Genomic DNA, 19,594 nt, shown 5'->3' with positions numbered 1-19,594 from the left:
AATAAAATCTTTAAAAAAGCGGGGGGCGCCTGGGTGGCTCAGTGGGTTAAAGCCTCTGCCTTCGGCTCAGGTCATGATTCCTGGGTCCTGGGATCGAGCCCCGCATCAGGCTCTCTGCTCAGCAGGGAGCCTGCTTCCTCCTCTCTCTCTGCCTGTCTCTCTGCCTCCTTGTGATCTGCCTGTCAAATAAATAAATTAAATCTTTTAAAAAAATCATTTTTAAATAGTCTCACACATTTATCCAATTACATCACATTTTGTCTTATAGACAGTTCCCCTATGATGCTTATTTTGGGAGTGCACATTTGTTCCAAGGTAACTGATATATCTGACAACAATGAGCAGAACTAAAAACTTCACATTTGCTTATGTGTAATTTCACCCATAAGGAACACCCAGATAACTATCCCCAGCTGAGCAGACATACACGCACTCACATACCCCAAATATCTACCAGCTACCTGACTTCACCAAGCAGGTGTCCGATACACGTCCGATGTGACATTTGGTTCTGCATCAGATAATCCTTCCACCACCAGGTAATAACTCACGGATTGGTTGGCCTGATGCCCACATCCGTGAGCAAACTTCTGGTCTCTTCAAAGTCAGGTGTTCTATTTTATGGTATTTCTCAATCATTTAATAGGTGTAAACCTGTGCTCTGTTTTAATTAGTTTCCTTTTTCATTAGGTCTGTTTTTAAAAAATGAGTCACTAATAAAGTTCTTAAGTGTCGCATACCTAAACTCATTTTTCCCATAAGCTCTATGGCTTTTATTCAACAATTGTTTGGAGCATGAGGATTTTTAGGAATGCTCAAGTCATGTTATAGCAGAACTAACTGTATTTAGTATAACCACCTTTACAAAGAATAACCTGCGTGCTATCAATGATGTCCCTATTCTGTATGTATTAGCTACAGAAAAGAGGTGGAAAAAGAAAATACAACATTTAGTTGCAACCTAAATTTCCACCAACTCGGAAGCAAAGGAATATCCTGAATTTTCATTCTGTCTCATAGTTCCAGATGGGATATTCCAAAGGTCTAGAAAAGCCCAGAAAGCCTAGAGCAGGCCACACAAATTAACTACGTATTTAATTCCTTTAATTACAGATTTAAAAGGCACACCGTATCGCGCAGCTACATCTGAAAACACGAGGGAAATAACAGCAGCAGTGGCCAGAGCAGCCCAACTGACCCTCTTTGTTTTATCTGCTCTGACTTACCTTTGAGAAACTTCTCTGTCAAAGTTTAGTTACTTCCGACAAACGAGAGAAAAAACACCAGACTGGAGAAAAATAATCACGAAGTACAACAAGATTTCTGAAAAAGTGTTTATTTCTACTTTGCTAAATCCAATCAAAGGAGGAACTAGATCAAATACTATACTTTCACATTAAATTAGTCACACTGGTATAGGATTTCATGAAATTTTAAATTCTTCCACTTAATTTTACTAATAATCTTTAGAAATGAGATTAAACCAACTTGACACCAAAGGGACTGCAATTTGGTGTAGTTTTTCGCGTATCAGTAAACAGAACAAGTATGTTTTCTTTATAGCTTTCAAGAATTCCCTTGCCAGAAATAATCTTCTAGCAAGACACTATGGTTAGTTATAGTAAGGGAAACACAGAACCAACCAGGAAAAGATGTTACAGCAGAGAAACTGCGAAAGGTTATTCCAGCACAAAACTCGCTACCACTCTTCCAAAATCAACTCTCTCAGACTAACAATTCCTAAGGTGCAAAATTTTCAAGTATCTGAGTATGTATAAAGATCAGAAGGAAACCAAGAAATGAAAACACTTGTGAGGAAAACATGATTATGAATAAATTATTGTAATTTTATCATTGTTGAAGCTGATTTAATAGTTTAACAATATTGTTCAACAGAACAAGGGTGGTAACATTTGTGAGATTATAATTAAACATGATTCATTCCGGAATGTTTCTGGTGACACCAACTTACATAAATAATCTACTGGTAAGTTTGTTCAGATAGCACAATGAAGAGAGTCAATTTTTCACACATACAATACAATTTAAAACTATAGCCTCAATCTATGCTGTTTATTTTAATTTTAGAACTATTAAATTAACCAAATAATACTAAAATCAAATCAGTGGTAGTAATGTTTAATTTGTGGATCTCAGGGGATGTTACTAAACACACACCACAAAATCTATGCCAAAATGAGTCCTAAAAGAGGTATTTTTTTCCACTTTCCTTTGCAAACTTTGTACTTGGCTTTGGTCAAGGCTGACATAAACAGCTACAGAAATTAGCAATACAGTCTCAGAAAAAAAGGTCATGGAAACCAAAGAGCACAGGTTGGTTACCACCTGCGCAGGCACATTAGCAGTAATGGTCTGCTCCCAAGGGCCCCTGAGGCTTCAGCATCCTTAACCCCAGCACCTGCTCCTCAAGCTCAGCAGAACCTTCCAGGTAACACCACAGCATGGAAAAACTTAGCCTTTGCAAACATGCTGACCTTTGTTCTTCTTGCACCGAATTCTGAGGTTTCAAATGAAGAACAGGGTAACAGAAAAAATTAAATCCTCCAGAAACTTCACTGCAATCAACTGCTTCAGCTCTGGTCTACTATGCACCCGTTCAGAGGAGCTGGTAATCCCAGCAGGAAATTTCCCGCTTTCCCTTCCTGTCCCTCCTCCAGCTGAGCTCTGGGATCAAGGGGCTGGGGAAGGGAGAGGGGACAGGGACTGGTGAACAGCTAACTAGTATCAAGACTTGCAAACATGTGATAATTTCTCTCCTTTATGGTTGCAATAATCTTGCATTTATATACTGCTTATTTTCTGAGCAAAAATGAAATCAAATTATCAAATTACCTAAAAACTTTAAAAATCCGGTTACTAATTAGTGTAAGCCTATCCTCATGTTTTCTTTTCTTTTCTTTTCTTTTAGAAAGGAGAATCTTTGGGCCCTTTACATCTTTCATAAATACAAAGGCCACATCAAAAAATTATCTTTGTTCGTGGGGATCCACTATACTATTCACTCTGCTTTTGCATAGGTTTGAAATTTTCTGTAGTAAAATAATTAAGGAAAAAAGTTATCTCAAACATAAAGCCAACCAGAAAAGTAGCTCTCTTACCTAAGGTTAATTCTCAATAGAGTTCAAATAAATCCAGATTTTCTAACTCACACAAATCTTAAGATTTCTCAATACTTAAAACCAGAATGAAAAAGCCAGACAAACCAAGTCAATGATGAAATAGGCAATTAAGCCAACAGCAAAGCATTTCACTTCCCCTCTCATATACATTCGCTTTCTCTCTCTCTCTCTCTCTCACACTCACACACACACACACACACACACAGCACAACGGAGGGTTCTAGCTGTGCCTTCCAGACAGAGAAACTGATGGGTGTTGGTCTAGCACTAATCAGCTCAAGCTTTTATTGAAAATACAATCTTAGTGACAGAGGCAAGGTCATTTCCATCTTCCATCCAGCAGCATGAAGCACCAGGGACTACTTATGAACAACGGTCTTACTTTCCAAGCCATCCACATGGACTTCCAATTTCAGAAAAGTGTTTTTTATCTTCATCTCTCCCTGGATGAAGTAAAATATAAAACAATTTCTAATGTCCTAGGCAAAAACTACCTCTCAAATTAAAGACTGGCAAGCATATTCACAGCATAAAGGTATAACTTTTATAAATTTGAAAATACCAAAGCCATTAACCTCAGTATCTTCCTCATTAAAAATTAGAAACAAGGGGCGCCTGGGTGGCTCAGGGGTTTGGGCTGCTGCCTTCGGCTCGGGTCATGATCTCAGGGTCCTGGGATCGAGCCCCGCATCGGGCTCCCTGCTCCGCAGGAAGCCTGCTTCCCTCTCTCTCTCTCTCTCTGCCTGCCTCTCTGCCTACTTGTGATCTCTGTCTGTCAAATAAATAAATAAAATCTTTAAAAAAAAAAAAAATTAGAAACAATGTCCCCAGCAATATAAGAGAATTACTTTAGCTGCCCCATCCTAAATTTGGACTGATTATTTTCCTATGTTTATCCTTTTTTCATCTAAATGTCAAGTTTAGGTACCAGAGAAAACACTGATAAATTTATCTGTGACTTCCAATTGCAAAGCATTATCATACACACAGTATGTAGGACACAAAGCACTTGGAAGGGTTCAAATCCTTGCTGAATACAAAACCGGCAAAACTTGAAACTTTTACTTGTCATCTGCCCACAAACCAGGCCTCCACATCACCAAACATCTGACTGCACTGGGGCATAATTAATCTAAAAGTATGCTATGAATCACATCTATAAATCATTGTTTTTATTTGATCCTTTTAGTTCCTCACCCTGAAATCTCAGCGGCTAGCACAGCCCTGGTTAACATACCCAAACAAGCAGAACGGGCTAACTGTATTTTTCAGCACCTCAGATCTGTCCACCTCTACTTCACTTCCCTGACTTAACAAATAAACATTGATTAAACACCTACTGTGTGCCAAAACAGTGTTCTAGACAGGAATACAACAATGATCGAGAAAGATAAGTCCGCTCACTGAACACTGATTTAGAGGTCTGAGGATGGGCAGGAGTACAGAAGTTGGCACTGAAGAGATAAAGGAAAAGAGCTACCTCGTCCGTGCTGGAGGGACAGGAGAGGAGTAGCATAAATGAAGCCAGCGAGGTAGGCTGAAGCTAGATCATGAAAGGCCTTGGAAGTTACAACAGTAAGTCTGAACTCTATCCCAAGTGTAATGAAAGCCACTGAAGGGTAGGAGACAAATTCATCATGTCTGACAAATCCCTCCTGAGCACCTACTCAGTGCCAGACTTGTATTCTAAAACCGACACTCTTCAAGGTAGAAGGGAAGAGGCCTTGGCATGTAAATTCATGCGTCCTCCACTGGTCCAGAGCGCACTAGTGTTATAAAGAAACTTCAGGTCACTCAGGAGATAAACAGCAGACACATTCCTTGTAAATACGACCACCACCAAAAACTGGCACAACCAATGACCCAATGGGGTAGGAAATTAAATGTGTTTTCAAGAATTTCTTAAAAGCGGGGTGCCTGGGTGGCTAAGTGGGTTAAAGCCTCTGCCTTCAGCTCAGGTCAAGATCCCAGGGTCCTGGGATCAAGCCCCGAATCAGGCTCTCTGCAGAGTGGGGAGCCTGCTTCCCCTGCTCTCTCTGCCTGCTTCTCTGCCTACTTGTGATCTCTGCCTGTCAAATAAGTAAATAAATAAATAAATAAAACATTAAAAAAAAAAAAAAAGAATTTCTTAAAAGCTTTTTTGCTGTCTTAAATACCTATAGTTATATCATACTGACTAGTATGTCTGCAATTAAGGAATGTTAACACCATAGCTGAACTGGACTGAACCGACCTTCAATTAAACACACCCATCTAGGAGTATAAAACCATTCAAAACTGAGTGTTTCTTACTATGGGGAAGCTGTACTCCCTAGCTGAATACTTAAAATGTAACACAGCTATGGTGTCTGCTTCATTCTCACTGAACCCCCAGCCCCAGCGCACTGTAGCGATGTAGTATATCATAATGATTAAGTTAATGAAGTTAGCTCTAATAGTCAAATCAGGCAAATGAAAAGCCAAGTTTCTGTATTTTTTCTTTCATTACAGGCCTCACAACATAAACCTTTCTGAGTACCCACCTGTCTTTAATCGCTACCATTATCATTCACATTTAGGTAAATCCATTTGCAATTCAGCTGGCACCCAGGACAAAAAAATAAAATTGCTGTATTTTACCTTGAGTTATAGGAGTTCAGCAGGTTTTACAAATTAGATTCTTCCATACTCCTCATTCTTTAGCACTCTGTTCATTTTCTGATAATGCTGTTTATGAAGGAAACGGGGTTGGTGGCGGTTGGAGGGGGAATCCTGTGGTTTGCATCACACACCTCCCAGTCATGCAGGGCCTGTCCTGGCAGCCTATTCCTCACCTCCACGGGCCACCCTGTGCCTGTGCCGATGACTGGGAGGCACGGGGAAACAGAATGCCCATTCTTATTCTGGTGAATAAGGAATTACCAATTTTCACCGAATCAGAAGACAGAAAACAAACAAACAAAACCCCATGCTTGATACCAAATAGAAAATCATACCTTCATGTCATCATTCCTAAATAACAAAATACAAAGGTGCTGGCTGGTTAATGGAGATTTGGGTTTTTAAAAAAAGCCAAGAAAAACTTAATTTTCCCTATCTTAAAAGTCAGCAGCCCCTTTCATTTCTGTATGATGAGTCCAGTGTTTCACTAACTATGTTCACCAATCTATAATTTTTTCCAAATTTCTCTTCTACAGGGTATGTTTATTTATTTTTTAAGATTTTATTTATTTATTTCACAGGCAGAGATCACAAGTAGGCAGAGAGGCAGGCAGAGAGAGAGGAGGAAGGAAGCAGGCTCTCTGCTAAGCAGAGAGCCTGATGCGGGGGCTCAATCCCAGGACCCTGGGATCATGACCTGAGCCGAAGGAAGAGGCTTTAACCCACTGAGCCACCCAGGCGCCCCTCTACAGGGTATGTTTAATCAGTAAACTGTATTGTCCCCAACCTCAAAAATCTGTGTCTCAACATCTGGCCTTGCCTTACATGGGCTTTCAGAGAACTGCAACTAGAGGCAGAAATGTATGCTTCAGTCCTATTAAACAAAATAATTAACAAAAAACATCAAATAAGATATGGACAGCCCCCCTTCTATCAGAGAAAGTCCTAGGACCCTTCTAAGACTTGAAATAGTTAACACAATCCACAGAGCATGTCAAGTGTGACAAAGAGTAACCATTTTCAAGATTTTATTTATTTTCGAGAAAGACAGACCAAGCAGAGGGAGGAGCAGAGGGTGAGCATCTCAGGCAGACTCCATGCAGAGCCCAATTCAAGCTCCATTTCACAGTTCTGAGATCATGACCTGAGCTGAAACCCAACTTAACTGACTGAGCCACCCCAGGCACCCCGAAGAGAGACCATTTTAAAGACAAAGAGAAATCAAGCAACCAGCAGCAAACTTAAAAGAGGTTAAGAGCAAGATAAACCCAAAACCCTTGATGCCTGCTTCCTCAATAAATCAGATCAGTAGTAGATTGTGCAGGAAATGCCTTTTGGTAACTTAAAAGCATTTAGAAGTGCCTGTAAGACCTTCACAGGCAGAAGAAGTAATAGGCAAGCTGTAGGGAGCAAAAGTTAAGTGATTCTTAGAGACTAGTACATTTTTAAAAGTACAAACAAAAGAAAAAGAGATAAACTGAATCTCATTAAAATTAAAAATTTTGCACATCAAAGGACACTATGAAGAGACTGAAAAGACAACCCACAGAACGGGAGGAGTTATTTGCAAACCATACATGTGGTAACGGTTTAATATTTAGAAAATAAAGAGTTTCTCACAGTTCAACAACAGACAATCCAATTTAAAAAATGGGCAAAGGACCAGAACAGACATTTCTCCAAATAAGATACACAAATGGCCAATAAACACATGAAAAGATGCTGATCATTTGTCATGAAGAAAATGCAAAGCAAAACCACAATGAGCAATCACTTCACACCTACTAAGATGCCTATGCTTTTTTTTTTTTTTTAAGATTTTATTTATTTATGACAGACAGAGATCACAAGTAGGCAGAGAGGCAGGCAGAGAGAGAGAGAAGGGGAAGCAGGCTCCCCGCTGAGCAGAGAGCCCCATGCGGGGCTCGTCCTTCCCAGGACCCTGGGATCATGACCTGAGCCGAAGGCAGAGGCTTTAACCCACTGAGCCACCCAGGCGCCCCGATGCCTATGCTTTAAAAACAAAAACAAACCCCACAAAGACACAAAACCAAAAAAAAAAAAAAAAAAAAAAAGGAAAATAACAAGTGTGCCCAGGACGTGGGAAACTGGAACCCTCATCCTCTGCTGGTGGGAATGTACAATGGTGTGCAGTCCCTGTAGAAAAGTCAGGCAGTTCCTCAAAAAATTAACTAGAATTACATAACCTAGCAATTGCAATCCTAAATATATACCCAAAAGAATTAAAAACAGAGGCTCAAATAGACATTTGAACACCAAAGGTCAGAGTAGAACTTACTCACACACCCAAAAGGTGGAAACCATTCGCGTGCTCATCAACAGATGAAAAAACAAAGTGTGGTGGCAGACACTTACAAGGGAGTATTACACAGCCATAAAAAGAACAAAGTTCTGACACATGCTTTCACATGGATGAGACTTGAAAACATGATGCAAAGTGAAATAAGCTAAATACAAAAAGGACTGTATGACGATTCCACTTATGTGAAGCACCTAGAAAAAGCACAAAATTCATAAAGACAAAAATTAGATCAGATGGTAACAGGGGCTGAGGAAAGGGGAATGAGGAATTATTGCTTAGTGGGAACAGAGTTTCTGCTTGAGGTGATGAAATTTTGGGGAACATCGGCAACGGTTGCGTAACTCTGTGAATATAATTAAAGCCACAGAATTACACATTTAAATTACCAAAATACGTAACAAACATCATATTATATGTATTCACCCCAAAGAAACAGCAAGGAAAACAAGTCCAAAGTAGCATGGGGCAAAACGAATTCAAAGTCACTTCAGATTCAGGATTAACAGAAGCAGTGATCCTTCCCCCAGAGTAAATCTAATCCCAAAAATGAAGAGGCTGGCTGGCCAAACAGTTATCCTCATTCATTTCATTAACTATTTTAAGTACGTACAATGTGCTAGGCACTATCCTGGCACAAGAAAATCACAATCACAATCACAACCCAGAACACTTTCCTATCACTACTCTCTCTATAGGTTATGAGGATACGGATAAAGTGAGTTTTTCTTAAGTTAAAAGATTAAATGCTTTTATTTAAAGTAAACAGTTTCAGGGCACCTGGGTGGCTCAGTGGGTTAAGCCGCTGCCTTCGGCTCAGGTCATGATCCCAGGGTCCTGGCATCGAGCCCCGCATCGGGCTCTCTGCTCAGCAGGGAGCCTGCTTCCTCCCCTCTCTCTGCCTGCCTGCCATCTCTCTGTCAAATAAATAAATAAATAATCTTTAAAATAAATAAATAAATAAATAAAGTAAACAGTTTCATAACGAGTACATGAAAAATCCTACTGCAATCTTTGGTCCACATGGTTTAACTTCTTTAAGTTGCCAATTTGTCATCTTCTAAACTGGAATAAAGGATTTTTTTTTTTTTTTTTAAATACACAAATGTGGGACGCCTGGGTGGCTCAGTTGGTTAAGCAGCTGCCTTCGGCTCAGGTCATGATCCCAGGGTCCTGGGATCGAGTCCCACATCGGGCTCCTTGCTCGGCAGGGAGCCTGCTTCTCCCTCTGCCTCTGCCTGCCTCTCTGTCTGCCTGTGCTCGCTCGCTCTCTCTCCCTCTGTCTCTGACAAATAAATAAAATCTTTAAAAAAAAAAAAATACACAAATGTGACCACATTCACAGCAATTAGGAAAATACTATTTTCTGGCTTCAGAGGACAATGGTCTACCAATCAGAAAACATAGTGGTGCCTGGGTGGCTCAGCTGGTGGCTTAGTTGTAGTTGGGCTGGTTGGTTTAGGCTCAGGTCATGATCTCGGGGTGGTGGGATCGAGCCCCTGCTAAGGCCCGATGCTCTGCGGGGACTCAGCTTCGGATTCTCGCTCTCCCTCCCCTTCTGCCCTTCCTCCCGTGCACGCTTTCACTCTCAGATAAATACATAAAATATTAAAAAGAGAGAAAAGAAAATATAAACATCACAAGCCCGAGTACAATTTAGACACGGCGCCTAGAAGGAGAACTCCTCAAAATGGGATAATGAGCAGTTTTATGAGGGAAAAAAAAAAATTCCTATTTTCCCATCTTCCCGAGCACACGGTTGTTCAACAATGAGAACTGAGCTAAAGGTTTAAATGTCTATTAATCATACTTTTAGGACCATCTGGAGGGTGAAGAACACAGTTCCCTCTTTGTATCTATGTGTTTACAGCTCTTTAATAAATATAATAAACAGTCGTGCTCACTAGCAGAGCCTAGATTAATTTAAGTTTTAAAACACAACACTGAGCTTCCCTAAAATCCACGCCTGCCTGTACCTGACATCCCACAGCATTTTCATCACCATAATTAGGTGGAATCGCCTCCGAGAACTGTTCATAATTGATGACAGTAACTAAGGCAACTCAGGAACAATGACCAGCTTCCCTTCTAGTTGCCGCCGAGTACCTGGTATCTGTAACCTGGGAAGGAGGAGGAACAGTACCGCAGTCTAGTAACTGCCTACTCAAACTAACGAGGGCGGGCGGGGGGGGACAGGACTCTAAAAGATTCCGGTGGGACTCCTGTGCCTGGGAAAACACTGCATTCAGGGGATCAGCAGGAGGCATGCGTGTTCTTTGGATGAAGCCACAATATAAAAAAAGAATTTACTGGGTCAAAATGTAATATTCATTTCCACTTAACATCAATTACCTAGGAGAGGGAGGATGGGCCAGGAGCTCATGAGTCCAGGGCTCGCTCTCATGCTTAAAAGCAAAAGTGTGAAACGTTAGGGAAAGGACGGATTTAGCAGATTAAAAGTTAAAAGGATTTCCCCAAAAACAAAGAAAAACAAGAAAGGGGGGGGGGAGGAAAGGAAAGAAAAAAAGGGGGGGAAAATGGTCTTAACATCCTGAAGATATTGCCACAAAATTCTTTTTAGTTTTTCCCTTGACCAAGACAATACAAATTTTTGTCATAGTGATTTCAAACATACAGACTTCAGTGCAAAAATTCTTTTAAGGGCAAGTGTCCGCAAACAAGAGACCACAGGGTGTAAACTTTTCCATCACCCTGAAGGGTGAAACCGGGCCGTGTGCAGACTCACGTGAACACCTCATCCCTCCAGCAGTGCCACCGAAGCCACGGCTCAGCACTTCATCCAAGATGGGAAACCAAGGAGGGGGCACCTGCATTTTTAAAAATGGGGTGCTTTAACTTGACCTAAGTTGTCACACCTTCTTCTACTTCAAGATTCAACCCACACTTGCTGAGATTCATGTAACCTCAGATCTGAAAGGGACCCTAGAATCTGTAGGGTCACCAATGTCCGTTTACAGAGGAGAAAAAACTGAGGTAACACTTCCCATCTAGTTACTGGTAAAGCCGGACTGGAGCCCGGGTCCTTCTAGCTCTGTGTCGCACTAGCATGAGGCCAGAGAGGATTTCTTCTGTTTACAAATAATCACTGTAGGGGCGCCTGGGTGGCTCAGCGGGTTAAAGCCTCTGCCTTCAGCTCAGGTCATGATCCCAGGGTGCAGGGATCGAGCCCCACATCGGGCTCTCTACTCAGCGGGGAGCCTGCTTCCTCCTCTCTCTCTGCCTATCTCTCTGCCTACCTGTGATCTCTGTCTGTCAAATAAATAAATAAAATCTTTTAAAAAAAACAGTAATCACTGTAACGTGGGGCTTCAAGCTCTGCGTAAACCCCTTTACATGTATACTCATTTCTCACAACAGCCCGTGTGGAAGATAGTATCTTCTACCCAGTAGGTAAGAAAACTGAAAATAATTTGCCTGAGGGACCTGGCGGTAGGCAGTAGAGCAGGTGATTCTTAATCTCAGCGTGGGGAGTTCTAGCCCCACTCTGGGTGGTACAGCCTACTTAAAAAGAAGTAAAATATTTTTTTAAAAAATCTGTCCATTCAGTGGGTTGATTTAAAACCTAGGTGTGGCTGATTTCAAAGCTAATGTTCACCCCTCTCCTACAAGTCCTTCCCACGGTCCAGGGTCTGACATGACCTGAGCCCTCCCACGTTTCCAAATTCATCTTTTACCACTCTTCCCATCATTGAAAAAATCCAGTCAACCTTCACTCAAACTCATCCTTGCCTCTGGTCCCTTACATGTGCACCCCTACCCTGCGCCCACCACCCCAAGACATGTTAGCGACAGTCAAGGCAAGTATCACCTCTTCAACAAGGCCTTCCCTAACAACTCACTCTAAAACACACTCAGTCACTCCCACCACTATCCGAAACTGTCCTCTGCACTGGCTGTGCCTCCCATTAGAATAAAAGCACTATAAGGGCAAAACCCTCTCGCTGATGTAAAAGCCACTATGATTGCAGAAACATTCTGCTTTATTCATTTCTAGACTGCTCCATACACAAACGCGTATCAGACAAGAGGAGACACTCAAAAGAACGACAGGCTGAATAAAGGAGTGAATGCCTGCCTGCACTCCCATCTCATTAAGAACGACTGTCATATAATTTAGCAACTAACTACAAACTATCTCCTGTTTTTTCCCTAGTTGTTTCTTGTGATTAATTTTGTCTTTTCAACCATATTTTTTTGTATGCCTCAGGGATATCTTATCATTCTCAACTTTGGGTGAGTTAATGACTCCATGTGGGCTTATGTGATCATCTATAAAACGAAAGCAGCAGTCAGAATTCTAGAATTCATGCGTTTCCCTCCCGCAGCTGGTAACATAATAGGCAGACATTCGAATACTAATTATTGACCCATAGATCTCAAATTCATTTTCTCACAATTTTCTACAAAAATGCACCTATTGTGCAAAGGCAGGGCCACACTTACTTAGCTGTGTTATTAGAAACCTAAAGAGTAAGGGCCTTATGCTAGTCGTATGCTGGCCTGCCTCTCCTCTCGAAACCTCTCCATTAACCTCTTCCAAGCCACACCCAATCTGTTTGCCTCTGATTATCCTTTATCTTGGCCAGTGTTAACCCCCAGTTTTCTCTATTTCTTTGACAGGTCTCAGCAGCATCACATTCCTTATTTCTTGCTTCTGCAAGTTCTGCTTGCTTTACATGGTTAGATGTGTCCGACAGATCTTCCATTATCAAAAAAGCTGCAAAACTGGGCAAGTCCAGAGCATTTTGGCTTCTACAGCTTTGGAATTTCTACTCTCCTGAAGAGTTCTAAAGAATCATAGCAACACAGAGACCCTTCTTCCTGGTAATTTAATATATGCTGCTCCCACTGGCCTGTCAAGCTGTGGGGGGCGGGGAGAAATGTCAGAATTAGAGCAGAATCATCTACTGGCTACACCACTGACGGTCTGGAACTGTAACTGATACTGCTTCTAAAGACTGTCCAAGATTAGCATACTTTCACTGTTAAAGAAATTTCGACTCCAAACCCAGACCTTGTTTCCAGTGTAGAAAAATTCTGCAAAGAAGCCATAAAACATCACCAAAGTTCTGGTCAAAAGTGTGCTGTTAGGTTTTAAAACTTCAACCTGTTCCCTAAACATGGTTTCCTTCTAGAATGACACAACTGAGAAAGTATTTGAGTGAGTGAGTGCTCATGGGCATGTGGGAGGTCGGGTTCTTTAACAGGACGAGGTTTTTTACTTTTTTACAAATAACACACATTCCACCACATGTATATCCTTCCACAAAAGCTCAAGAACTATCTATGTGCACTAGCATTTAGAGGGCATTTTCATGTGAGAAGAAAAAAGAAAAAAGGCGGTTCTCATACTAAACTGTGGGGAATCTGAAATTTTCCTGTAGTTATTAGAGAAAGTTGCATTCGAGGGCACCTAGGTAGCTCAGCTGGTTCCTTCAGTCAGGGTCATGGTCCCGGGGTCATGGTCCCAGGGTCATGGTCCCAGGGTTCTGGGATTGAGCCCTGCGTGGGGCTCCCTGCTCAGTGGGGAGCCTGCTTCTCCCTCTCCTTCCCGCTTTCTAGCGGCCTCTTTCTCAAGTAAATAAATAAAATCTTAAAAAAAAAAAAAAAGTTGCATTTGATTACATAAAACAAGTATCTTTTTTTAAAGATTTTATTTATTTGACAGAGAGAGCGAGAGAGAGATCACAAGTAGGCAGAGAGGCAGGCAGAGAGAGAGGGGGAAGCAGGCTCCAGGCTGAGCAGAGAGCCCAATGCAAGGGCTCCATCCCAGGACCCTGAGATCATGACTTAAGCCCAAGACAGTGGCTTAAAGCACTGAGCCACCCAGGCACCGCATAAAACGTGTATCTTATCTAAAATCTTAAGTCTAATATTTATACAGAATGTGAATGAATTATCAACTTTCTGTATATAAAAACATCTCATTAAAAGTTTGGTTAAGGGGCGCCTGTGTGGCTCAGTTGGTTGAGCGACTGTCTTCCACTCAGGTCATGATCCTGGACTCCCGGGATCAAGTCCTACATCGGGCTCCCTGCTCTGCAGGGAGTCTGCTTCTCTCGCAGACCTCTCTCCTCTCATGCTCTCTCTCTCTCTAATAAATAAATAAAATCTTTAAAAAAGTAAAATAAAATAAATAAATAAAAATAAAAGTTTGGTTAAGGGGTGCCTAGGTGGCTCAGTCAGTTAAGCATCTGCTCTGGGACTGAGCCCCATGTCAGGTCCCTGCTCAGCAGAGTGCCGGCTTCTCCCTCTCCCTACCCCCCTCGCCCCCACCTTGTGCACTCACGTGCTCTCTCCCTCTCTCCCCCACCATCTCAAATTTAAGTTTAAAAAAAAAAAAGTTTGGTTAAGATGCACTTCTAGTTTTTCAAACAGTTTTGGGCTTTTCCCAAGTGTAAGATCAGAGAATCAAGTGACCTGCTCAAGGTCATTTGGCCAAATCAGGCAGAATTAGAATTACTGGTTCCTGCCCTACAAAAGCCAGCCATAAGTCAAACTTTTCTTGGAACTAAGCAGACCAAAAGGGAAAAATCATTCCCTATTTCCTTTCCTCAATAATCAAAGGGCAAAGGAAAATCAGTTTAAGTAGCAGAACTTCAATTAATGAAATTTCATCAATAGACTAGTACCTCTAACCAGGATCAGGCACCTCTCCCGAAACTGGTTAACTGTTTTACCAACTCGTGAAGGTCATTAACCTCTCTACAGCCTTCCCATCTGAGGGCATCATAAACTTATTAGATGTTTTCCAATCAGCACTTCATATGTATATCTACAAATAGTTCACTTATCTTCTAAAAGACCTGGTCAGATGGGAATATGGGTATACTCTGAGCTGATACATCTCTTTCTCTCTCTCTCTCTCTTTTTTTTTTTAAGTTAAAGCATCATATAAACAAGTTCAAAGTTTTCTTCAGAACTCTGAAATGCATAGGGATATTTCACCAGGACAGGTGAAACAGTGACTGAGTAAATGAGAATCAGGCTGTGGCTGGGAAAGAGCAAGAGAGGAGGCATGAACTCGTCTTCATCACCACCTCGGCTTCCTCTTCCATTTCAAATCCACCATCTTCATCTCTCTTTCTTTCTCTTCTTTAAAGTGGGCACGGAGCCCAATCTGGGGCTTGCACTCACCACCCTGAGATCAATTCCTGAACTGAGATCGAGAGTCCGATGCTTAACTGACAGAGCCACCCAGGCACCCCCACACATCATTTCTGTCCCATCCTTTTCATTCCTACTTTCAAACTACTGATGTAAGACACTACTTCTGAATTAGTAACAAAAATGTAATGTCCAGTAAAGCCGTACTCTGTAATCCCTAACTGGATTTGGATAGGGATATTAAAGTTAATTGAGAGCCCTCTGTTTGTTACAAACACACTACAGTCAGATTTAGTTAACACTCCTGACATCCAATTTCCTAAGTCAAATGGCACCATTAACCCCATTTCAGATGACCCTCAAATCCAGGAAAATTTCCCTTGCTCTCAGACTATAGGTCACCAATATTAAAAGCTGGCATTAGATCCAAAAAATACTAAGTTAATGGACAGGCTGACATTGGGACTGGATTGTATCATATATGAACAACTTTAAAACATTTATAACTGACATGACTTTTCTCTTATCTCAAATTCAATTCAAGTCTACCTACTTCTGAATACAACTGTAACACGCTCTTTGGACTATTTCTCTTTAGACCCTTAAGCAAAAAACACGGTCAAAAGGTATACAAACTAAATCAGAAGCAAGACTAGAAAAAATTAAACCCAGAAGGAAATGTAAGTCTAACATTTTCCATTATGCCAGAAGTCAGAATTGTCATTCTCTGGAAATGAATTAGGTTGAACTACTATCACACTGCCACTGTACAAACCATTTTTGACCTGCAAAAACAGAAATTTCATATGGTTCAACCTAATATTATTTTCTAAGCTTATTTCAATAATTGTCTCAAATTAAGGTCTTCACAACCCAAGGCACATAAATCCTTGTATTTCTCTAGACTGCCTTAACCTTTGGAAAGATTTGCCACCCCACTGTCCAAAGCTGGTCATTTGAAAAATTAAGTCTATTAACAGGAAAGCCAAGATTTTAAAAAGAAAAGAAAAAAAAAAAAACACCAAACCACTGAATATAACTGTGCTTGCAGGAGCCCTAAAGCCATTCCACATCTTTTTTATGGCTTGCCTTTCCCACTAACAAAATTTGAATCTTAAGTAGATCTGCCCTTTGGAAGACTTCCATTTAAGTAGAAACTAGTGAAAATTTAAGTACTTTGCAACTTTTTCACTTATCAGTGATAGAAGAATCTAAGCACAGTAGGTGCCCATTACTTTACACTGGGGTTCCATTGACCTAAATCTATCCTTGAGGAATTTTAAGTAAGGTGGTAAGTTCCATTTCTGCTGGAGAATCTGGCTTCTAACCTTTCTAATCTAAAGGGTGACCACCATCCCAGTGGGATTATTCTGCATGTAGATACGGCTGATTTATGTACAAACAACAGAAATAACCACCATCACTGGAAGTGGTTATGGCTCCAAGAACTGACTGCACTGAGGTCCAAATCTATCATTTCACACCCATTGTTATGGAGTCTGAGATCCAATATGTTAATGACCTCTTTTCTCAATTAGTTCCACTAATTATGCACCTGTTCTTGTTCTGCCAAAATTCCTATCTCCTCATCTGATCCGTCAGACCACACACTGTACTCTCCCAGAGGAATCCTTTTTCCTTAGATACTTCATGAACTGTAGGACAATCTGATGTTGCCTCTTCTACCTTCCCAGATCTAGTTTACAGTATAGATCATCAATATTCACCATTACGTGAAATATGCTCTTAAAAAAAAAAAAATCAGGAGAGAATCTCCTGCTCTAGCTGGAAATTTCTCTATTCAGCTAGTTCAGTGTTGACAGGTCAACAGAGAATGGCACTAGGCATTACCACAATCCTAAAGGGCATTCCCCTATAGTTAAACCATCAACCCTTTCCTAACACCCAAATGACCCAGAACTTTTAGAGCAGAATTCACTCTCCTTGCCCCAGCTCCAACAGCATCTTCTGGTCATTCCTCACCCTGAACTGAAGTTTTTTCTAGAGCCTGTGGTAACACCATGTCAGACAAATACCTTCTTTAATCCTTCCATCTACTCCTGTCTTTCTGAAAAGTTACATGTAACTGCTTTAAAACACAGAGACACACACACACACACACACACACAACACTCCCTCTGCACTGTAAGTGCTTTAAAAGGGAATTTATTCACTTCCTTAAAACTCCATGAGGTTAAGATTAACACTCCCATTTTACAGAGGAGAAAAGCTGAGGCCTGTTAACTTGCCCAAGGTCATAAAGGACAGGGATTTGAATCCAAGTCTGACCTCAGTGTCCTCTGACCTTAACCCTCATGCTGTATTTCCTTCCAATCTCTTTCTTCACGTCCTAAATGTCCGATCGGTGGTCTTACAAAATCTGTGGGCAGTGTTCAGTTTCCCCAGAGACTGCCTTGCCTTTAAAGGACAAGCCTTCGAGAAGAATGAGTTCCCATTCCATTTTTTCTCCATGCTCCTCCCTCCCACCTGGCACCATTTCCCCAAGGCTCTTATCACAAATTCTCCTCTAGGGCCAATTTACATGTCCTCTCGGTCCCTGAGCAGGAGCCGTAGGATACTAAAGGGCCACCTTCTACCTTGAGACTGGGGGGGGGGGGGCAAGCAGTAAAAGCGTGGAAACATCCAGACAAACCTTTCCCCAAGTCTTCGTTCAAGGAGGAAACTGTGGCCGAGGAACGGAGCGGGGTGGGGGTGGAGGGGTAGGGGCGCAGAGAATTTGGGGAAGGAAAAGAGGTACAGGGGCGGAGGTAACAACAAGGGTGTGCCCTTGGGGGAGGAGGAAGGAGACAGCAGGGGAGACGGCCTGGGTCGCTCAAGGGTTAGATTGAATGGGGGTGGACCTCTATAAGGTGGGGGGGGGGGGGTCACCCGGTGAGGAAAGGGGCCGCCAAGAAGAGGAGAGAATGTGTATGCTGGGGAGGAGGACCTGGAGGTGGATGTAACAGGAAAGTGGAGGGAAGAAAGGATAGGGAGGGGGAGCAGGAAACGGTGAACTCACCCGGGAGGAGAGAGGGGAAGGATGGATGGGAACCGGGGAGGTGGGGCACCTCGAGCCCCGAGCCCCTGGGCTCGGCGAGGATTAGCAGGCGGGCCGAAGAGGTTCAGGGGTCCGCGGAATGCCGGGAACCAGGGCGCGGGAGACCCCGGGGGAGGAGGAACGGGAGTTCTCGAGCCTAGCAGCTGGAAAAGGGGCTCGAGCGAGGCAAGGGCGGGAAAGGGGGAGTCCCGGCCCGGGGGGCGGGGGTGGAGGTACGGTCGGGTTCGCCAGGGGATGGGGTTAGGAGGACCGGGGGATGCGTGGGAGGCTAGCGGGGTGGGGGTGTGGGCTCCAGGGCCGGTCGGGGTGCAGAAAGCGGGAATGTCCCGGCGTCCCATGAGGGTCGGGCGTGGGGTCTCCCGAGGGTCGGGCCGGGGTCCCCGCAGTATTCTGAGGGCCAGGCTCGGGCCGGGGTCCTCTGAGGGCCGGAGTTCCGTCAGGGTGGGGCGGGGGGGGGTTCCCGGGATCCCCCCCCCCCCGGCCGAGGCCGGAGCGGCAGACCCCAACCAGGACTCCAGGCTCCCTTCCTACCTATGCCGGGCGCCACATAGACGAAGTAGAGCAGCGAGGACGAGAGCGAGAAGAAGAAGAGCGCGGCGAGCAGCGAGCGGCGCGGCAGCCGCAGCAGCCCCCGGCGGACGCGCATGCTGCAGCCGGGCGGCCGCTGGCGAGCCGGGCCGGGCCTGCTCCCGCCGCTCCCCGTCCGCCGCCTCCTGGGCCGCCGCCGCTGCCTGGGCCTCGGCCACCACCTCCCGGGCCTCTCCGGCAGCCGCTCCCAGCCGCCGCCTCACCGCTCCCTGCCGCCGGCCGCCGCGGGCCGGGCCACATGAAGCGGGCGGGGGGCCTGAGCGGCCCGAAGCGAGCGCAGCGGCAGAGACGGGGCGGGGCGGACAGCGCGGGAGGCGGGGCGGGGGCGGGACTAGCGCCGCCGGGCACCGTCGCAAAAGACCGGCGCGCGCGCTGCCGGCCGGACCCCCCGGTCCGGCTCCCGCGGCTGAGCGGCGGCCCTCAGGGAACGTCGCTAAATGGCGACAGCCCCTCTTCTGGCGCAGCCACCGCCCAGGCTTTCGGGGAGCGTCGCTCAAATGCCGGTCGGCTCCGCTCGTGGGCGCCCCCAGCCCCAGAGCCAAGGGGCCGTCTGCAATGTCGGACGCGGCTGGTCTCCTGCTGCGGCAGTGGAGCGGAGATTGTAGGCATAGGGGCTCGGCATACACCTTCACTCACTCATTCATTCATTCGTTCATTCATTTCACCATTTATTGAAGGCCAGACATAGACCAGACACTGTTCTTGGTGCTGGGGATGCTA

At 43.8% G+C, this 19,594-nt stretch overlaps 1 protein-coding gene across 1 annotated transcript in view; it reads right to left on the bottom strand.

Annotated features, from left to right (window-relative positions):
• The window catches only part of B4GALT5 (beta-1,4-galactosyltransferase 5), a 76,031-nt gene extending 56,850 nt beyond the window's left edge, over window positions 1-19,181 (bottom strand). The window contains exon 1 of the mRNA XM_032350382.1: window positions 18,818-19,181. Coding sequence (XP_032206273.1) covers window positions 18,818-18,932 — 115 coding nt within the window. The 5' untranslated portion in view covers window positions 18,933-19,181. The remainder of the gene's footprint in view (window positions 1-18,817) is intronic.
• Window positions 19,182-19,594: the final 413 nt, after the last annotated feature.

Source organism: Mustela erminea, chromosome 7 (assembly GCF_009829155.1).
Source record: "Mustela erminea isolate mMusErm1 chromosome 7, mMusErm1.Pri, whole genome shotgun sequence".
Classification (NCBI taxonomy): domain Eukaryota; kingdom Metazoa; phylum Chordata; class Mammalia; order Carnivora; family Mustelidae; genus Mustela; species Mustela erminea.
The sequence above is the reverse complement of the archived record's forward strand: the minus strand, read 5'-3'. Positions and strand labels throughout refer to the sequence as shown.